Raw genomic sequence first — 21,243 nt, forward strand, 5'->3', positions numbered from 1 at the left:
TCAAAAGCTAGATCATAGTGCATCCTTCAAACGTAACTAAAGTGCTTCCTTCTGTGGCATGCACCTCTCACACCATTGCATCGTGTTAATGAAACCAGAGTCAGCAGCAGACGCCTATGAAGTGCTGAGTGTTCCCCTCACATGTCACTTTGTATCTCATGGCAAACCTGAACTGCATCCACCGCTGCAGCCTCTGCTCGGAGCTGCACGGCAAGAGCTGCCGCGCGTGGGCAGTGGGCTCAGGGGCAGGGGCCGGGGCCAGGGCCACACCCGCAGCACCCTCTGCTCCAGGCAAGCAGTGCTCAGAAATGACAACATGATGATCAACTCAGCACCGCTTCCAGGTGGCTTCTCCTCCTTCCCAGGCCTGTTCAAGACCCCAAGCTGCTCCTCTTCTCCTAGAGCATAAATCTGCACCCCACGTTCCTCACTTAGCTTTCAGTTTCCATAAAAAAACCCCAAAACACTACATAAAAACAACTACAGAAAGATCTACACCAAGCTGTGAGCAGCGGTCACTCCTGGAAGCCACTGGGTCAGCAAGAACTTGAGCTTTATTATTATAGCTATACTTCTGTTGTTTTAACTCTGTTTTTTGTAATTAGAAAATCAATTTCTATTTTGTAAAATAAATGAATATGTAAATAATCACCACTAGGGTTATCACATTTTTCTTCCCTAACAGCTCAGCCTTATTTTCAGTTACGTAAAAATACTTTCAAATAGTATCCCACAACCTGAACGACTCTCTTTTAATCCAATTATTAGTCTCTGAGTCAGTGCTCAGCCTCTGTAAGGTGAATGAAGAATCCTAAGCGGTAATTACCTGTAAACAAATGGAGAATTCTTCCAAGTTTATTAGACACAAGTTTTAATCCCATTTCCCCCTCACAACCCATGCAGTTCACTTTTACCCACCAGCCCCTACTCAAAAAGACTTAGCTCAAGGAGTATAAACCTAATTTTAAAACAGCCCAGGAAAACAGCAAATGTATGATGCAAGAAAACAGACACATCTTTTAAAGTAAACACTAAAAGAAGCCCGAATTCTCCCCCTCCACCATGAGCAGGCTGGCTTCACCACTGCCCAGGGCAGGGGAGGGGCCAGAGGACCGGAGGAAGGGGGACTCTAGCGCCACCCCTGAGAGCTACCTGCAAAGGCCGGGCTGCTGGCCTCCGACCTCGACTCAGAGTCTTCCTCCAAGGCTGATGCTTCTCCAAAGAGCACTTTCCCTGGGGAGTGACACAGCAAGAGTTCTTTAAAGTTTGCCGAAAGGAAGGGCTTTGAAGATCAAATAAGTGACCAGTTTAAGTGGACAATCAGCATATTTTATTCACCCTCACACAGTTTATCACAGTTTATCATTATATGCATTTTTATCCCTCTAGAGTGTTAAACACAAAGACTGCAGAGATATTGTAGAGTATTATTAAAATTAATAAACCTGGCCCTGGCTGATTGGCTCAGTGGTAGAGCATCGGCCCTGCATGTGGAAGTCCCGGGTTTGATTCCAGATCAGGGCACACTGAAGAAGCAACCATCTGCTTACCCACCCATTCCCCTCCCCCTTCTTCCCTTCCTGCAGCCATGGATAGATTGGAGTGACTTGGCCCCAGGCGCTGAGGATGGCTAAATGGCCTCCACCCACCTAAAGTGCTAAAAAGAGCTCAGTTACTAAGCAACAGAGGAATGCCCCAGATAGGCACAGCATTGCCCCCTAGTGGGCTTGCAGAGTGAATACCAGTTGGAGCGCATGCAGGAGCCTGTCTGCCTCCCCTCCTCTCACTGAATAAAAAAAATATACACACACACACACATATATTAATAAACCTGTACGGAAGAAAGTTTAAAGCAATAATTCTCCAATAGTACTGCCAAGTATTTTAATAACTAATAAATATTTATTGGCTGAGATTACTGTTAATGTTAAATAATTAATACTCTAGTTTAATCTTAACAATGGTAAGCTATGGCTGGAACAACTCTATGAGCCCTTGTGATACTTGTGCTGGGTCTCCAATAGCACATCAGAATTTATGTATAAGACTGTTACACCCAAAGGTCACTTTTATTTTGTCATCTTTTAATTTGCTAGATTCTAAGGTTAACAATCAGAACTCAAGTACTGTACAATTTGGGAAGTTTGAATAACATCTCATCTTTTGCAAAGTTCAATAAATATATTTTATAGATTATGGTTTCAAGACTACATTAATAAGAAAATAAAAAGTCTTAACACAGTGGTTCTCAACCTGTGGGTCGCGACCCCGGCCCACAGGTTGAGAACCGCTGTCTTAACATAATCTAACTGGGCTTATTAAATCCTATGGTTACATTACATATAAATGTCATTAAATGACAGTAACAAATAATTACTGGCAACTTCTAATTTTACTGCTCTTCAAAGAACTAGTCATAGGTGTAACAATGTCCAAAAGTCTAAACTGATGTGACATTGAGGACAAAGTTAAAAAAAAGCAAAGGAAACCCAAAATGTAGATGAAAGTGACACAGCAACTTCACTTATCTACTAAATAATAGGGTCCCCTTGCCTGACCTGTGGTGGCACAGTGGATAAAGCATCGACCTGGAACTCTGAGGTCCCTGGTTCAGAACCCTGCACTTGTCTGGTCAAGGCACATACGAGAGGTGATGTTTCCTGCTCCTCCCCCCTTTCTTTCTCTCTCTCTCTCTCTCTCTCTCTCTCTCTCTCTCTTTCTCTCTCTCTCTCTCTCCCCCTTTCTCTTTCTCATACTCTCTCCTCTCTCTCCTCTCTAAAATGAATAAATAAAAGAAATAAAAAATAATAGGGTCCCCTTTATTCCAGAACAAGCTATTTACCCTGAGAAAGCCCATGAAGTGCCACCTTGTGGGCTCAGGTGTCAATGAAAGCAGTCTGCCTGTGGAACCAACGGTTTGCAGATCTGTTCCCAGCAGCCCTCCCCAAGGGGATCAGGGTCCGCCTTGGCCAGGCCACATACACCCAGCCTCACAGGATCCTACATCCAACAACTCCACTTTTTTCTCTTAGATTGGCAAATATTGTTTAAAAAATAAAAAGATTTTGAGGTTACAACACAAACATATAAAACTACAGCTCTCAATGAAAAAAAAAGAATGCTGGAAAAAAAATTAAAAGGCATGTGAGGACATATCCCTTGTGCCAGCTGAGAGGACCCAGGACAGCTCCTCCCGGCCACAGCGTGCAGCCATCTCCCTTCATCACTGGACAGAGCAGCTCGGAGGCAGGCAGGCAAGCAACAGAGTAACTTGGCCACAGGCTGAGCATCTCCAAATTCAAGAACAAAAGGACCAGCTTTTCCTGGAATCTTTTGGTTTTCAATCTCAGTGTTTCACCAAAATCTCAAAGCTGACTAAGTATCCCACACTAGAATGGCCAAAATATTCTAAGTTCTTCTAGGAGATGGTTGCTTAACTCAGTCAAAGGTAGGGTATGATTCCTATTAACATCATCTTCAACACTGCAAATACTATTAAGCCTCAGGTTCTCACTCAACTCATGACACACAGAAAAGATTAATGTGTTGTATGTCAATTACACCTCAATAAAAAAAATTTAGTCTTTTAAGGTTTCAAAATAAAAATATGATAGCAATTACCTCCTATGGTAATCTAGACTAGAAATAAATAACTGGTGTTGCAAAGTGATAACATGTACCAAACTATCAAATTATATCAGAAACACTTTGTTCTAATTAAAATAATTAATTATATGACAACACTTTGGCCTGTACAAAGCCAAATACAGCTGAAAAATTAAAACTAGGCCCAAATTAACTAAGTAATTAACCAAACATTATTCTTGACTAATACTAAGCAGATTTGACTGGCACAATAAGTTATCTTTATAAAACATAACACACTCCTAAAACAGAAACAGGCAACGTACGGTCCGCCTGCTCTGTAAATAAAGTTTAGCTGGGCCTGACCTGTGGTGGCGCAGTGGATAAAGCGTCGACCTGGAACACTGAGGTTGCTGGTTTAAACCCTAGGCTTGCCTGGTCAAGGCACATATGGGAGTTGATGCTTCCTGCTCCTCCCCTCTTCTCTCTCTCTCCTCTCTTTAAAATGAATAAATAAAAGCTAAAAAAGAAAAAGTTCAGCTGGAACGCAGCCGTATGCATTAGCTTAGTGCCACTAGTGTCTGCCTTCCCGCCATGGGACAGAGTCCACGGTCGCAAAGGGGGCAGCGAGGCCCACAGGGCTGAAATATATGCCACCTGGCCCTTTACAGACAAAGCTTGTTGACCCCTGATCTAAAACATTTACAAGTTTATGACAAAGCAATTCTGATACACAAGCAATTTTTAAAAGCCACCCAACTGGGCCTATTCGATTCCTGCTACAGTGTATCCACAACCACTCTGTAAGAACAGGCACAGTTGACTGCATTATGGAAATACAGAAAAATCAGCAAGAATCAAGACTCTGATTGTGGAAATAATCACCTTTTTGTTTTCTTGAAAGGACAGGGCTGCATGAAGAACCGCCTCCAGCTGTAAATCACACACACACACACACACACACCAAAAAAAATGGCAGAAGTAAGGTTACAAGCTACTAAAATCCAGGAGGAATTAGAAAATCTCCAAAAAGCTTGACTCAACTTTAAAATCAGAGAATGTGTGAACATATTCATGCAGCTGGTGCTTCAACACCACACAGCTACGCTTTAACTTTGACAACATGAAAACTACATTATCACTCGAGAATACTAGTATGTCTAAAGCTCTAGACCTAAAATTCCAAAAGAGCTCATATAAAATGCATTTAACCCTGAGTATTGAGTTTTTTTCAAGCTTGCTGAACCCCGGGAGTGAGGTTTTTTTTTTCAAAAAATGAAATTAAAAAAAAAAATGAAATTAGTTACAGTTACAGTTTTAACTTAAAATCATATTTGTTTAATAACCAATTTATGGAAACAAGAAGAACATACATTTGCCTTTTTTTAATGTTGCCTTACACATTTTTAAAATAAATCAATCATACTCTGGATGGTCAGGAGGCACAAGGACATACATTATGAACATTTGTACTACTCAAAGGGTTAAAAAGCCAAATTGAAAACATTAGAAACATCAGATTATTTGATCAACTAATAATCACATATAAACTTTCATTAGAAAAAATCATTAGAAGCCTTGGCTGGATAGCTCAATTGATTAGAGTGCCATCCCGACATGCAGAGAAACAATCATTAGAAATGAGTATTTCAGCAATCAGTTTTTCTAAGGCCCGCATTCCACAGAGAAAAGGGTTCTTCAGCACAGAGGGCAGGGGACAGGCACACTAACATTTCTGCTCCTAGTTCAGGCAAGCATTTCTGTTAACAAAGCAGCAGTCAGGCAAATGAGCCAGTCCTGTGGTCTGTGGGTGCTGAGTCAAGGCCACGCCCCACATTTGCTGTACTCTGCTGACCATACAAAGTGAGGCCGAGGGGAGGCTGGGAGTTACGGAAGCCTCTGCTCCAAACTCGCTGCAGAGGCTGCGACTCAGGCCCCCATGTGCTCCAGCTCCCTAGAGGCAGCTCCATGTCAGACAGGGCCCAGTCTCCAGGAACCAGTGGTCAGTGAGCGGCAGCATGGGGGACGGCCCCGGAGCCCCCTCCCCAGAGCACAGGAGGAGGCCCAAGGGCAGGACCGGAAGGGCCTCTCTAAAGTTAGTCAGGACAGCAAATGGGACCCAGAGGGCAGAGAGAAACTAAAATCCCCAGAAGACTTGCAGATGCCATCTCTGGTCAAGTGACAGAGGTGACAGGTCCGGGAACCCTCCCCCCACTGTTTTCACTTCACGACAGCAGAAATACCCCGTGGAGGCAGCCATGCCACAGAGAGTGACAGTGCTTTGCCCTCACTGCCTCACACCTGTGTTCCTCTGCTTGCAGGGCGCTGTACGTTTGGTGAGGATCCCAGAGGTCACTAGCCCGGCCCAGAACCCAGTGGAGGAGCCAGCATCACTGCGGTCCTCAGTCCTCATGCTAAGAGCTCACCTATCAGCTCCACAATACTGCCACTGCGACTGCGGCTTCCGAGCTCCCGGCTGGGGGCGCCGAGCTGTGCCAGGCCGCCTGGCGTGGTCAGGGCCCGCAGCAGCCCTGGGGGAGGGGTCCGGAGGAGCTGCTGCAGGAGCTCCAGGGCCCCCGTCACCACATTGTGGTCCGGGTGCTGCGCGTAGTGCAAGGTCAGCTCGTAGACCTGGGGGCAAGAGACAAGGGCTGCCGGCATGGTTCTCTGATGGGCACGGGGTTTTGCTTTCTGCTTCCGATAGTCTCAGGCTGGCAAAACGTGTGACTGAATTTCTGCCCCTATAAATTCCTGTCGCTTCCACCCGGTGACCAATAGCTTCCACATGGTCTTCTCAGTTCCCACCATTTTTCTCAGTGTTATATTCATTCCTTAGAAGCAGTGGAGCAGTCCCCAAAAGCGGAGGCACACGAATGAGGCTCTCCCTCCCCCTGAACTGGCGACGGACTAGAACAGGAGAGGACAGTGTCTACACTGAGGGCGATGATGCTGACACACATCTCGTCACAACGAAACAGTCGTGAGCGTCACTGAGAAAGAGCTTCCCAAACTTCTAAAGGCATTAGGTTAAGTGTTACATACTGTTTCTAATACTATGTCATGTTATACGGAATTCATGAATTTATTCTTCCCCCTTTAATTAGGGTTGTCCGATAAAATACAGAGCACCCAGTTCAATTTGAATTTCAGATAAACAGCCAATCATTTTTTGTAGGATAATTATGTAATTTCAAGCATACTTACACCATGAAATTATTCAGAATTATTTTATAGTTCAAAATTAACTGAAACTCTGTATTTTTATTTGCTGAGTTGGGCATCCTTACCTTTAACATCATAAAAGAAACACATATTTTAAAAAGCAGCAACAGTACCGAAGGGGATAAGTAAAAACTCTCAGGGGCAGAGACTGTTAACCACTTGTTTTTAGTTCTTCTGGTGGGAATCTCTAGCATGCGGATCACAAGTCTGCAAACTGCAGTGACAGGCAATCTGGCTTCCGCCTGTCTCTGCACGTGAAGTTTAGTGGAGCATACCAGGTCACGGCCCAGGTGAGCGGCTGGCCCGTCACAGAGAGAGGCCACAGTCCCTGCACCAGGTAATCGGCTATGCCTTGATTTCTAAAGCTACCTACTGTGAACAAACCAGCACAGAAAACAAGGACTCAGCAGCCCACACTGCCTCCACCACACCTGCCCTTCCAAATGCTGTCAGCAGCATCCCCACTTCATATTACAGGGCTTAAAGCATGTAACTATATCAATCATACGTCTTTGCTGAGTCTAAAAACTGAATAAAAAGACAGTATGTATCTTATTATGTGTACAAACTCAGGACTGAACAGCAGGTGGAGAGATGTTTATCATGGGCCCTGCTGTTAGAGACAGGGGGACAGAGATCTCTGCCAGGCTAGTTTCTGCAGGGCTCATGGGACACTCCAGTAACCTTACGAGAGGTTACCTTCATTTCCCTCTGATGGGACTGTCCTACGGAGCTCACAGAGCTAGAGGCTGTGACCTAGGCCCTGGACCGTGTGGTCTGGCTCCCGAGTCCACCCTCTCAACCCTCGGCTCTGGGGCTCCCCTCCGACTCTCGGGAAGTCAGTCATTTCTGTGTCTGCCCTAGAATGGACCAGGGCTCCTACCTGCACCAGCTGCTCTGTCGAGGGAGAGACTTCCATTTCTTTCCGTGTCACCCCAAAGCTGCCTTTCAAGCTGGTGTCCTTGACCTGCTGCTGCAGCAAGGGCACCAAGTACCTCAGTGTAAGCAACACGCCAAGGATCAGCAGGGGAGGGTGCTCGTCCTCGACAGGAACCAGCAGACCTGGGAAGGCAGCACAAGGTTCTTCACATTGGGTTCACTGCGGGGGACTGAGGACTCAGGGTGAGAGAGAAGAGATCCACAGCAGTCCCTGCCTGTTATGAGGCTGGCAGTGAGGGACCAAGGTGGCTCAAACATCATGTGAAAACATACAAGGACATCTCACTACGGAGGAGTATCACAGGTGCCCATAAGTCCTCAACCTAGCAAGGCCTTTCTCTACATTGAGTTTTGCTGCATTTGAAAGTCAGGTGGGGCCCAGGCCAGTTTGTTCAGTGGATAGAGCATCAGCCCAGAATATGGACGTCCCAGGTTCAATTCCCAATCAGGGCACACAAGAGAAGCAACCACCTGCTTCTCTCCCCCTTCTCTTCTTCTTTCCCAACTGTAAAGAGTGGTTCAATTGGTTCAAGCATCAGGCCCCAGAAACTGAGGATAGCTCAGCTGGTCCAAGCACGTCAGCATCAGGTGCTAAAAATAGTTCACTTGATTCGAGCACCAGCCCCAGACAGGGGTTGCTGGGTGGATCCCGATGGGGCGCATGTGGGAATCTGTCTATCTCCCCTCCTCTCACTTTAAAAAAAGAAAGTCAGGCAGTCCTTTCATAATAAATGTCCACATGCCAGCTACAGCATTTGCTGGGGCTGATTCCCACAGCTGCCCCACATTCAAGATAACAGAGAACAGACCTACACCACGAGGAGAACCGCAGGGCCCTGCAGCTCAGGGTCAGGCCTCGGGGACTCCCTGCACTCAGAGCCACTGAGGCCGGCTGTGCTGGCTCTGCTGCCTGGCTGCATGGAGCCAGGCCCAGGAAGCCAGGCGGGGTGGCACACTGGCCCCACCTACAGCCCTGCTGGCTGTCCACGGGCATGGCTGCACCCGCACTCCTGCACAGAGGACGCGCAGCCCTTCCCAACCCTGACAGGGACCCCGTGCGGGCTCCCGGCAGCCCCGACCTAGTGCACATTTCCCAGTCAGCCAGTGCCCAAGGGTCTGGTCCACTGGCCAACGAGTCGCCTGCTCTCAAAGATCCATCTCTTGTGAATGCTGGAGATACCGCGGCCCTGGGGAATCGCCATCTGCCCACCTCTTACCTAGGAGCACGTTCAGCAGCCAGCTGTAGAAGTACTGTGTCCGTCTGGAGTGCTGGCAGACGCTCACCGCGGAGCCGGCTGCTGTCCGCCGGACGGTCGGGGAGCTCGACTTCAGGTTCGCTATGAAAGCCTTCAGCAGAACCTATGGATGCAAAAACCCACCAGATGGACGAGGAGCTCCTGTGAGGCTTACTGTGCGTGGCAGCAAACCTAACCAGCACCAAGTCCCTGCAGAGCACACATCAGTCAGCAGCACACGGACTCTCCTAAGCTGACGAGAAGCACCCAGAGTCCGGGTGTGGCGAGCAGTCTGCAAACAGGCAGTCTATACTCACTGCCTTGTGAAGTGCAGAGCCCTGAGAGAGTGGGAGCTGCAGCTCTGGGAAAGCTGTACCCACAGCACCTAGGGCCCGGGCCCGGAAACAACACTATGTAAGATAAATGCAGTAAGAAAAAAAGACAAAGCATGGAGCCAGAGAAAAGGGTACTAGCCCGCGAGAGCAACGTTCAGCCTAAAAAACTCCTGTACATGTGCTGCGTGCAAAGGTCACTAAGTGTCCTCGGGTCTAGTGAGCATACAGCCTGACTGAACTGTGACAGCACACTACTCACACCCTTCTAAGAAATCAGGGAACGAGACGTTGTCGCCGGACCTCCAGAATAACCCAAATGGGGGGTTATTCTAACCGTGTAATTCTAACCGTGGCCCCTGAAGACTTAACAAATGGCCAGAGAACAAAAGAGGTGACCATCTTGTTGCATGCATGTGGTGACTATGTGACCTAGGAACACCCTTTTCCCATGCTTCTACACTATGCTCTGAACAGCAAACTGTCCCAGCCCCTGGCGGGTGCATGCTGACCACTGCTGACCAGGTCAGGGACACCACCAGGGCCCTCCACTGGAGATGTGACCCTTGGCAAACGAGCAGCAAATGAACAGCCTGGTGTCTGATCTATAAACAGGTCTTTCCTAAACAGCAGAGTAGGCATCCCCTGGTCTCAGAGGTGTCTCAGCCCTTGGTGAATTTACGGGCCAGGTCTCTGGAACCAGAGAGTAAAGGACCACACCCCGACCCCAGTAGTTTGTGGCATCCAGTCAACTTATCTCTGACAAAGAATTTAGCTCCAATCTGACCAGGCGGTGGTGCAGTGGATAGAGCATCAGACTGGGACACAGAGGACCCAGGTTCGAAACCCCGAGGTTGCCAACTTAAGCACAGGCTTATCTGAATTGAGCGCAGGATCATAGACATGACCTCATGGTCGCTGGCTTGAGCCCAAAGGTCGCTAACTTGAAGCCCAAGGTCGCCGGCTTGAGCAAGGGGTTACTTGGTCTGCTGTAGCCCCCAGGTCAACGCACATATGAGAAAACAATAAACGAACAACTAAGGTGCCACAACGAAGAATTGATGCTTCTCATCTCTCTCCCTTCCTGTCTGTTCCCATCTGTCCTTCTCTCTAACTCTCTCTCTCTCCCTCTCTCTCTCTCTCTCTCTCTCACACACACACACACACACACATACACACACAGAATTTAACTCCAAAATGATACTGGCATTTTAAAAAACTCCTTTGAGAGAAAACATACACAAATACCTCACTGAAACAGTAAATTAGAATGTAAACATGAGGAAAGTTAAGCACTATTATGAAGCATCAGCCCACAGTGACCCTAAACAGTTTAGAACAATAAGTTATAAAACTGAATCTGAGAGCCTGACCAGGCAGTGGCGCAGTGGATAGAGTGTTGGACTCGGATGTGGAGGACTCAGGTTCGAGACCCCGAGGTGACCAGCTTTAGCGTGGGCTCATCTGGTTTGAGCAAAGCTCACCAGCTTGGACCCAGGGTCGCTGGCTTGAGCATGGGGTTACTTGGTCTGCTGTAGCCCCACGGTCAAGGCACATATGAGAAAGCAATCAATGAACAACTAAGGTGTCACAACAAAAAACTGACGATTAATGCTTCTCATCTCTCTCTGTTCCTGTCTGTCCCTGTCTATCCCTCTCTCTGACTCTCTGTCTCTGTAAATAAAAAAACCAAACTGAATCTGAGAGCTTGTAGGGGCCCTCTCACGTCCAAATCCCCCAATGCCAAGAACGCCTCGCAGAGGCAGCAGCAGGAGGTGCCGACAAACAAGGAAGCACCCCCAGAAGACTAACAGTGGGCATCCAGGCACCAGGCATCCAACAGGAGAGCCGCAAAAGGAACTCTCAGGTGACAGTGAGGAAAGGCCCTGGGGGTTGACTGTGCAACAGACCAAAAGGCCACCTCAACCCGCCTGGAGATGGGGAATGTCACTGGAGAGTTCTAGATATGACTCTAGTTGGGGAAATGATCCAATAAAGTATCTGTCTTGTGGAAACCATGGAAATACATTTTACAAAGTTGCTGGAAGGTGCAAGAACACACAAATGGCCAAAGAGGCAATTATTAACTCCAGAAAAAAATAAGAAGTACAAAGAAATGTCATAGCATAGAATGTAACTAGCTGTGACATTAATATAGCTATAATAAAAAGATGGGAGAGGGCTGGAGCTAAATTCATCTCTTTCATAGTAAAAATTTCTAAAAGCATGTTATTTAGAAATATGGAGGGAAATACTAACACAGGACTGATTCACAAAAGCAGGAGGTCAAGAACCTGAAATCCTCAAGCCTGACCCGTGGTGGCGCAGAGGACAGAGCGTAGACCTGGAACGCTGAGGTTGCCGGTTTGAAACCCTGGACTTGCCCAGTCAGGGCACATACAAGAAGCAACTACGACGAGTTGATGCTTCCTGCTCCTCCCCCAACATCCTACCCGCCTTTTATCTACTCTTAAAAATCAATTAAAAAAATCTTTTAAAAAAGAGGGAGAATCTGTAATCCTCAGATCATGTGGCAGGGTCACAATTTCTGGGCATTATAAACAAAACAGCAAAGCAGGTTGAAAGTAGCTTGCTGGGCACAGAACAGACAGGAAGTCAAGTGGCTCCTGACAGTCCCTGAGGGCACGAGGACCCACAAAGAACTCAGTGCACTGTCTCCTTCCTGCAGTCCCAGGACAGTCACTTCCTCCCCGCCTGGGTAGGAAGCCAACACAGTACCCCAAAAACCAACCCGCTCAGGAACAATGCCTTCTGAATTTACACAGATCTACCAGCCCCTGGCCAAGTCTTCACCACAATAAGAGCAGAGTGGAAAGAAGCTCTCTTAGGGAACCTCAAAAGATTCTAATCTAAATTAGAAGCACGACAGAACTCAAGAAGCACTCTCAAGCCCTGGCCGGTTGGCTCAGCGGTAGAGCGTCGGCCTAGCGTGCGGAGGACCCGGGTTCGATTCCTGGCCAGGGCACACAGGAGAAGCGCCCATTTGCTTCTCCACCCCTCCGCCGCGCTTTCCTCTCTGTCTCTCTCTTCCCCTCCCGCAGCCAAGGCTCCATTGGAGCAAAGATGGCCCGGGCGCTGGGGATGGCTCTGTGGCCTCTGCCTCAGGCGCTAGAGTGGCTCTGGTCGCAACATGGCGACGCCCAGGATGGGCAGAGCATCACCCCCTGGTGGGCAGAGTGTCGCCCCTGGTGGGCGTGCCGGGTGGATCCCGGTCGGGCGCATGCAGGAGTCTGTCTGACTGTCTCTCCCTGTTTCCAGCTTCAGAAAAAAGAAAAAAGAAAAAAAAAAAAAAGGAAGCACTCTCAGATGACTGCCTGTCCAAAGCCCTAACTGCCCACCCGACTCATTCACAGGTTTGTGACGTGGGGTAACAATCATACCTTAATTTCATTGTCATTTGCAAAATTGCCAAACGAAGCCATAATTTTGGGTATAGCTGCAGCCAGGGTCTCCTGAACGGACTCCTCGGGTCTCTTGCTTGTTCGAGTTAGGCATGGCAGAAGGTTTACCAAGTAAGGCCTGCATATGCGAGAGGAACATGGGTGATTCTACCAGGTCTACTTTAATGAGATGTAAGTAATGATATCGTTTAGTGCCAGCTGGAGAAAGGCCAGCCTTTACAGAAAAACAGTCCTCAGTGGGAAGGGGACACACAGCTAAAAGAACAGGAGGACGAACTGCAAACGAAGTCGAATGTCGGGAGACGATCAGCCTTCGTTTCTCCTATAACCACAGAGAACTCTTCAAAGCTCAGTTTAAAAACTTTTTATAATAAATTATAATAGTTATTAAAATACTCATATTTTAAATTAGAAAATAATAGACATGATAAGAAAGCACCACTTTAGAAATAAAAGTTAAGAAATGAGAATAAAGCTTTCTTGGAAAAGAAGCATTACAAAACTTTTTTTAGTATTCAAGCTAAAGATGCCTTGGAGCTGAGAGCTGGCCCTCGAGAGAGAGAAAGCGGACTGCGCAGGTCAGACGGGCCCCAGGCCAGGTGAGGACCAGCACCTGTAAAACAAGGCAGCGCCCTCTAGTGCAGAGGCGGGAATAAGCAGGTCTACACCCAGGACTGCATCAGGGAGCCCAGGCCCACCTTTCTAGGATGACAATTTTGTGGGGACCCAAGGGGGGAAAAAAACAGCCAACAAGAAGAGAAACCTGACGTTTTGAAGAAGTAAACTCAGGCCAATGAGTCAACAGAGAGTGTCTGAGATGACGGGGCCCTGGGGGACAAGGTCTCCCTAGGCCTTGGTGAAAGAGTCTGGATTTTATCTAACAGCTCCGGGACAGGAGCCAAGAGTTCGAGCCAGGGAATAATTTAAATTTAACCCAATCACATCTTTTTAAGGTCACTTTGGTTGGGTGCCATGTGGAGAAATGGTGATGTGTTGTTTTAGAAATATAACAAATCTTCTTAAAATAAGAATAGCAAAAGCAAAAGGTTATATAAAGAGTAATTTCCTTAGTGACTGTACCTCTACTACAGCCATATAAGATTCTTATGAAACTCAAACACACTGGAATAAGTAATTGTTTCATATTCATAGTAAGGGTCTGGACCACCCCACCCATTCCTCGGGCACAGCCAAGGGTCTATGGCTGTTCTGCCAGTTAAGGAGACGAGGATGGAGTTGGAAAATGTGGTCTTTCTTTTGTTTTTCCCAACCCATTAAAATAGAACTGTTTTAGTTCATTAAAACTTGACTCACAGTTTATATCCACATTTTTTACCTCTGTCACAGACAAAGGTCTCTCCTTAATTCCCACGGTAAGCAAAACGAGGTGGGGACTCAACCTCCAACCACTGGACAAGCATCTTTTCAGCAGCGACCACATGCAGATGCTGTTACCAGTGCTGGGCTGCAGAGGGTGGACAAGGAAGACCCCCGCTGGCCCAAGGTGTGCCCCTCCCACGTGTCCTGGGGGAGGGTGGGCCAGAAAACAAACAAGCACACAGATGAGGGGGGCCAGGGGAAATGTTCCTGAGAGCACAGTGCAATGAAGGAAAAACAAACTGGACGGCACAGCTTGGAGGGCGGAGATGGGCATCTCAGTGCGCAGGGCAGACCTCTGAAGCAGCGACATTCACGCTGAGATGTAAAGAACCCGCAGGAGCTGGCCCCACCGAAATAATAACAATAATATAGTAACAACGATCCAGAGCATACCACCTACCTGCATTTCTGAGGCCGGACCAGGTGGGCCAGCTCGGCAAACCTCCACAGGGCAGCGCGCAGGCTCCGAGAAGCACCGTTCTGAGCGGAGTTAACGAGCAGCGTGTTATATTTAAAAGTCATGGACACTAGTCACCAAGAGGACTTCATATAAACACAAGTATTTTTTTCATCGTTAACTTCTATGTTTAGAGAAAAGGCCATTTAAACATTTAACCACTTTAGAAATTTTAAGGTCTAGTAGCATTACAAAAAGTTACGACTTTAAATTCCCACCGCATCTAATAAATAATGAAGAGTACCTTTTAAAGAAAAGTAAAACAATAAAGTCTACTTTACCAAACCACTTTCCCTTCTAACATTTTTACTTATTAAGAAGATAAAATTCTACATAAACTGCTCAATACAGTGAAACCATTTTTTCAATAACAGAAAATACAGGTGTACCTTTTTAATTTCCTTATAGAGTTCTAACTGTAGCCTTGGGAGATTAGAGTCCATCAAAGCCTACAACGAAAAGACAAAAGGTCTGTTCAGGGAAGACACAGTCCATTAGCAGCTCTGAAGAAAGGTAAAAGGCAACTTAAATTTCAATCTTGGGACAAAGTAGAATAGAAACCTAAACTAAGAACCTATTCATTAATAAAAAAGCACATATGTGCAGGAAGTTATCGGATAAGCTAGGTATAGGTGACTCACTTGAATATAAATGAAAGAGGAAGAATTTAACTTTTATTACAGTCAAAAACTACATAATATCAAAATTAAATGGCAGGTGGTTAATTCACTCTAAAGCTCTTATCTGAGACCCATAATAGCAACAAGTGAAGAATACCCTGGAAGGTTTCCCTCTTTGTTAAAGTCCATTTCTATTGGGTGAATCACACACCAGCAAGGCCTTGAGGCAGGGGTCCCCAAACTTTTTACATAGGGGGCCAGTTCACTGTCCCTCAGACCGTTGGAGGGCTGGACTATAAAAAAACTATGAACAAATCCCTATGCACACTGCACATATCTTATTTTAAAGTAAAAAAAACAAAACGGGAACAAATACAATATTTAAAATAAAGAACAAGTAAATTTAAATCAACAAACTGACCAGTATTTCAATGGGAACTATGGTCCTCTCACTGACCACCAATGAAAGAGGTGCCCTTTCCGGAAGTGTGGCATGGGCTGGATACATGGACTCAGGGGGCCGCACGTGGCCGCAGTTTGGGGACCCTTGCCCTGACATCTGGGCGCCAGTAGACAGCAGAGCGCCTCTTAAGATCAGAGTCGCTCGCTCGGCCGCGCAAACACTGCTGACACAGACCCCGTGTCCTTTCTGAAGGTGCGGTCCTCTGCGGATACCTGGGCACTCCCAGCCCCACAGCTCCAGTGACCCTCGGAGCCCGAAACCAGCTGAGAGCCTCAGGCCCCTCTCAGCCCGTCTCCTGCTCACACTCCCAGGGCCCACGGGCTCTTCCCTGGACCACCGCCTCTGTGGATTCTCCACACAGGGCTTTCCCCACCCACAGCAGGCTTCCATCGTCACCACGTTGCTCGTCCTAAATAAGCACTCCTCAGCGATCCTCAAGAGCTCCTCCTTCTCCACCAGATAAAAGCACAGAGCCCCTGAACTGACCCTCAGTGCCTCCCACCCTCCTCTGCAAGCGGCAGGGGCTTCCCGGCAGCCTGAGAGGCTGCACGCCGCAGTGCTCAGCAGGCCCTAAGTCTCCCGGCTAGCCCATCAGCCACCCCCTCCAGCAAGCCTTCTCCATGTCCCCCCACAGAAACCACCACAGCCTCCGGATGCGCAGCCACAGCGAGCTGCCAACCTCCCCCAGAACTCAGGGTTTACAGTGCATGCCGTGACTTCTGTCCAACAAGACTGGGCCTGAACTGAAGGCAGAGCCCTATCAGGCTGCATCGGATTATCAGGGCACTTTCCTACATAAACGAAGAGCAAAATATGCCCCTTTCCTGGTCATGCAAAGTCTGGACCTCATCCTAAGCATGTAACAGTGCTCATTAGAAGACAAGTCCAGGGCCTGACTCTCACATGTCCGTTCCTATGTTCCTGTCTGTCCCTGACACGGTGCCTGGGGCCATCCATGTTCCCAAGCCAGCCTATCCTCTGCTACAGTGAGAGCAGATCCAGCCAGACCCTGACCCACGCCCAGCCGGCCAAGCCTGGAAACTAGAGCACTTGGGAGGCAGAAACCTGAGCACAGTCCAATCCCACTATGTCCAACCTGGAGCAGAAAGGAGCGGTGGAAAGAGATGGGCCTCGTCTTATGTTCAGGTCACAACATGAGGCACTGGAATCTCTGTACTGGGAAGCCAGAAACAAAAAAAAAGGGGGAAATGGGAAAGAAGTAGAGCAAGGGCCAGAAAGAGAACCCAGGACCAAAAGCTACGAGCTCGGGTCAGGTCCACAAGTCCAAACATACACCACCCCGGTCTGCCCAGCAGCTCTTGGAAGCAGGTCTCTGAAGACACACTTCAAACAGAATGATGCTGACGTGTAGAACGAGCACATCAGAGCTCTGGGGGTCATACTGTTCTCCCTGCCCTCTTGCCACGAACCAAGGCAACCTGTGGTGCCCTCTTTAGGTTTTCTGACCCTAAGGCTCCATGTTCACGGACTGACCTATCAGCCCAGCATGGTCCGGAGTGGGAATAATAAAAGCAACAAGGATAGTTAGGTCTGGGAGGAAGACGGTGCAACTGAAAAAGCCATCCGCAAATATGCTGTGGGTCCCCAGGTACACGCGGTGTCACCAACAGACCACTGGGCACAGTTAAATGGCCACTGGCCGGGACATCACTGCGGGAGGCAGGATGCAAGCCAAAGCAAGTGGAAGGAGGCCAAGCAACAACCCGGAGGGGAAGTGGGACCTCCCTGGGCTGCTCCTGACACAGGTAGCTAAAACCTGATGGCGACAGAGAAGCCAGTGTCCTGGGCACAGCGGGAAACTGTGCTGCCAGGTGGGAGGGCTCCCTGGGCAACAGGGAACCGCAAAATCCACAGGACAGAAGACGGAGAGCAGCTGGTCCCTACGGAAAAGCCTCGGTATTACTGTGAACACCTCTCACCACTCTGAGGACCGGGAAGAGTCCAGGACAATGCTGCCCAGCACGTCAGGCACATGACTGCCTCTCACACTCACACTCATGCACACACACACAGAACAAAAACCTGTCCAATTCCCTTTATGGTTAAGGACACCGAGCCTCACGGAATAAATACATTTCCCGAGACTATTCAGCTAGGAGGGAGCAGAGGCAGGATTCAAATGCACGCTGCCTTCACTCCCAAACCCACATGCCCTCTGTCTGCCTGGTAACCACGCCTCATCTCCTGAAACCCAGGAGTCACAGGGTGACCATCTTCCCAAGGAAGACCGGACCCGTGAAGGAAAAAGGAAGAATGACTTCTTGGCCAATGTAAAACGTGGGAAAGCCCTGGGGAAGCCTCCAAAGAACAGTTTTGTTTTTAAGACCCTAACGAGAAGGGAAATAGTTAACTAACCTGTGTTCGTCTGGCCAAGTACACATCACTAGGAAGGGTGTCTTCCAGGAAAACAAGACACGCAGCCTCTTCTCAAAACCTATCTAAATCCCAAGAGTGAACTCAAGGCAGCAGGGGGAAGAAGAAAAACTGGCAAGGTCCATTAAACAAGGATCCCTGCAGAGAAGGGAGCAGGGACATTCTGCTCCTTAACCAATATGAAGAAACAGTTTTTAGAGAAAGTGTCAGGAACTATGTCAGTGAACATGCCTTGTGCTGGTAAGCCTACAGTGGGAACAATGTCTAAATTTATACACACAATTCAAAAAGCCCATTCACAAACTCAAAGGTGCCCTCAAGGATGGTGATCAGGATGGGTGGGGACACAAACCAGGAGCAGGGCAGAATGAGAAACACGAGGCCAGTTTCCCGACACATCAGGAACCACAGAAGAAGGACTCTATTACCTGGACGGCAGGAAACAGAAAAGGGGACAGTAGATGTAGAGCCACGCGATCTTGGGTACATCAGGAAGCAGTAACAGAAGTCAGGTGTGCCCTGCTTGGGCTTCAGCTTTCTGGCTACCATCCTTTCCTGGCAACCGCGTGCTGCCCAGTCAGGTCACACCAATTCCAGCTAACCTACTGCAGAGAGACATCTTTACCTGCAAACAGGACTGCCACGCCCAGGTCTTAGGAGGGCAGAGAAAGGAGACAAAGGAAGGAAGCTAGAGACACCAAACACGGACTCCAGGGGCCTACAGTTTCTCTGGGCAATGTCCAGAGTGAAGGTGGTGCTCGGACTGACATCTCCCCCAGAGCAGCCAGGGGCCAGCATCAGCAGCCAGCGCGGCCCACGCCCTGCACAGGGGAAGGGCAGACAGTCCCTCAGGTGCAGCAAGCAGGCCGGCAGACACAGCCGCCTCCAACCACATGGCAGAAACGCACCAGGTGCAGGGCCCTAAGGGACTGGGTCCCTCAAAACGAGCAGCCGTGGCCCAGGATCACAGCTCAGACCACACCGGCCGCCAAGTCTCACTTTTATGACTTTGTTGAGGCATTCGTCAGCCACCATCCTGACATCCGACTCCACGTCGTCACTGCACAGCAGAAAGAGCTCCATAGCGATGCCCAGGAGTTTCTGAAACTCGGGAGAATTTCTAAGTGAGAAAAGAAGAGAGACTGTCACCAAGAGCTTACGAAGACATGACAACAAAATGTCATGTGGCGTCTGATGTCCAGTGTCCTGTGTGGGATTCTGGAACAGAAAGAGGACATTACATAAGAATTCAGGTTAATGGTCTCGCATATTCATTCGTCAACCAGGAAACACGTACCACAGAAACGTAAGAGGCTAAGAACAGGGGGCACCACTCGTGGGGTACACAGACACTCTCTGTGCTATCTTTGTAACTTTTAAAACTACTCTAAAACGTTAAAGTTTACTTAGAAAAAGAAGTTGTACTTGCAAAACAAATATCATTTAAGTTTTAAATTCAAAACTCTTCAGCCTGACCAGGCGGTGGCGCAGTGAATAGAGCGCTGAACTGGGATGTGGAGGACCCAGGTTCATGACCCCGAGAACGCCAGCTTGAGTGTGAGCTCATCTGGTTTGAGCAAGGCTCACCAGCTTGAGCCCAAGGTCGCTGGCTTGAGCAAGGGGTTCTCGGTCTGCTGTAGCCCCCCAGTCAAGGCACATATGAGAAAGCAATCAATGAACAACTAAGGAACCGCAACAAAGAATTGATGTTTCTCATCTCTCTCCCTTCCTGTCTGTCTGTCCCTATCTGTCCCCCTCTCTGACTCTGTCTCTCCCACAAGAAAAAAAAAATTCAAAATTCTTCAAAGGACAATGCTTTTTGCATATTTTAACTCAAAACAAAAAACACTACTTAAAAACAAACACCCGGCCTGACCTGTAGTGGCGCAGTGGATAAAGCGTCAACCTGGAAATGCTGAGGTCGCCAGTTCGAAACCCTGGGCTTGCCTAGACAAGGAATATATGGGAGTTGATGCTTCCAGCTCCTCCCCCCTTTTCTCTCTCTCTGTCTCTCCTCTCCTCTCTAAAATGAATAAATAAAAAACAAACAAACACACACTGGCTTGAGATACTTAAATCCCAGACAGCCATCTGGTCCTTGCCAACAGGTTACTCTTACTTGCAACATTCTTGATATCTGAATCAGAACACCAGCATAACTCTTTTACTTCCTTTGAATCTTGCTTTCCAGTGTCCCAAAGTATAAGCACAAGTCACCGCAGACTCAACATGACCATGGTCAGACTATGGTCTTTGCTCTGCCACAGCCTCACAAACACTGGACTCTACGCAGAGTTTGTGAACAACTTTAAAACGTTTAACTGACAGCCTGTTCAGGCTGTCCTGATCCAGGAGGCAAACAGCCAACACAGAGACAACTAATAAGCTATAGTCATGGAACCAATGTCACTCACACCAGTGGGAAGTGTAGCAAGCTGACAATACAGCCCCCGAATAATGCTGCTGTTTTTCCAATATCAAAATCAGATGGCTGTTTCCTGACCTCAGTCTAGAGTGCTCGGAAACGGAGCCACCCCCCACTCTGTACGTCATAATTCCTACCAACTGTCAGAGAGCCCGGGAGAAAGCAAAGGACTGCATTAGCAATGATCCACAAATCCAATCAAGAAACAAAGCATGCCACTCAGCACTATTCCCAACCTCATCCACACAGAATACAGCTGGGAAGACAGGACAGAGGAGGGAAGGGCCCTGAGATGTGGGGGCAGCATTCAAACGCTGCTCCAGCAGTGCTACCCACAGAAAAAACGTATGAGCAACATGTGCGACTTTATACTAATAGACGTATCAGAAATCAAAAGAAACAGGCAAAATTATTTTAATACATTTCACTTAACCCAATGGTTAGCAAACTCATTGGTCAACAGAGCCAAATATAAACAGTACAACGATTAAAATTTCTTTTAAGTGCCAAATTTTTTAAACTTAACTATATAAGTAGGTGCATTGTTACTAACTTAATTAGGGTACTCCTAAGCTGGCCTTTGCTAATCATTAGGTTATTTTGTGGAAGATCCACACTCAAGGGGCCAAAGAGCAGCATGTGGCTCGTGAGCCATGGTTTGCAAACCACTGACTTAACCCAATGTATCAAAAATATTACCGCAGCAAATAATTAATAGAGATAATTTATTGATACAACACAATCTTTTTTATATCTCAATTGAGGCACA

The 21,243-nt window shown here is 47.7% G+C and overlaps 1 protein-coding gene across 4 annotated transcripts in view; it reads right to left on the bottom strand.

The window, feature by feature from the left end:
* The window catches only part of HTT (huntingtin), a 128,859-nt gene that overhangs the window by 89,508 nt on the left and 18,108 nt on the right, over positions 1–21,243 (bottom strand). For 3 of the 4 annotated variants that reach the window (XM_066280426.1, XM_066280424.1, XM_066280427.1), the window contains exons 3-11: positions 19,049–19,169; positions 14,962–15,021; positions 14,516–14,595; positions 12,715–12,853; positions 8,964–9,105; positions 7,691–7,869; positions 6,012–6,216; positions 4,471–4,518; positions 1,153–1,233 (exon numbers count right to left, since the gene is read on the bottom strand). In XM_066280426.1, coding sequence (XP_066136523.1) covers positions 1,153–1,233; positions 4,471–4,518; positions 6,012–6,216; positions 7,691–7,869; positions 8,964–9,105; positions 12,715–12,853; positions 14,516–14,595; positions 14,962–15,021; positions 19,049–19,169 — 1,055 coding nt within the window. The remainder of the gene's footprint in view (positions 1–1,152; positions 1,234–4,470; positions 4,519–6,011; positions 6,217–7,690; positions 7,870–8,963; positions 9,106–12,714; positions 12,854–14,515; positions 14,596–14,961; positions 15,022–19,048; positions 19,170–21,243) is intronic. The other variant, XM_066280425.1, reaches the window with a different exon arrangement.

The sequence above is a fragment of the Saccopteryx bilineata genome, chromosome 5 (assembly GCF_036850765.1).
Source record: "Saccopteryx bilineata isolate mSacBil1 chromosome 5, mSacBil1_pri_phased_curated, whole genome shotgun sequence".
NCBI lineage: Eukaryota > Metazoa > Chordata > Mammalia > Chiroptera > Emballonuridae > Saccopteryx > Saccopteryx bilineata.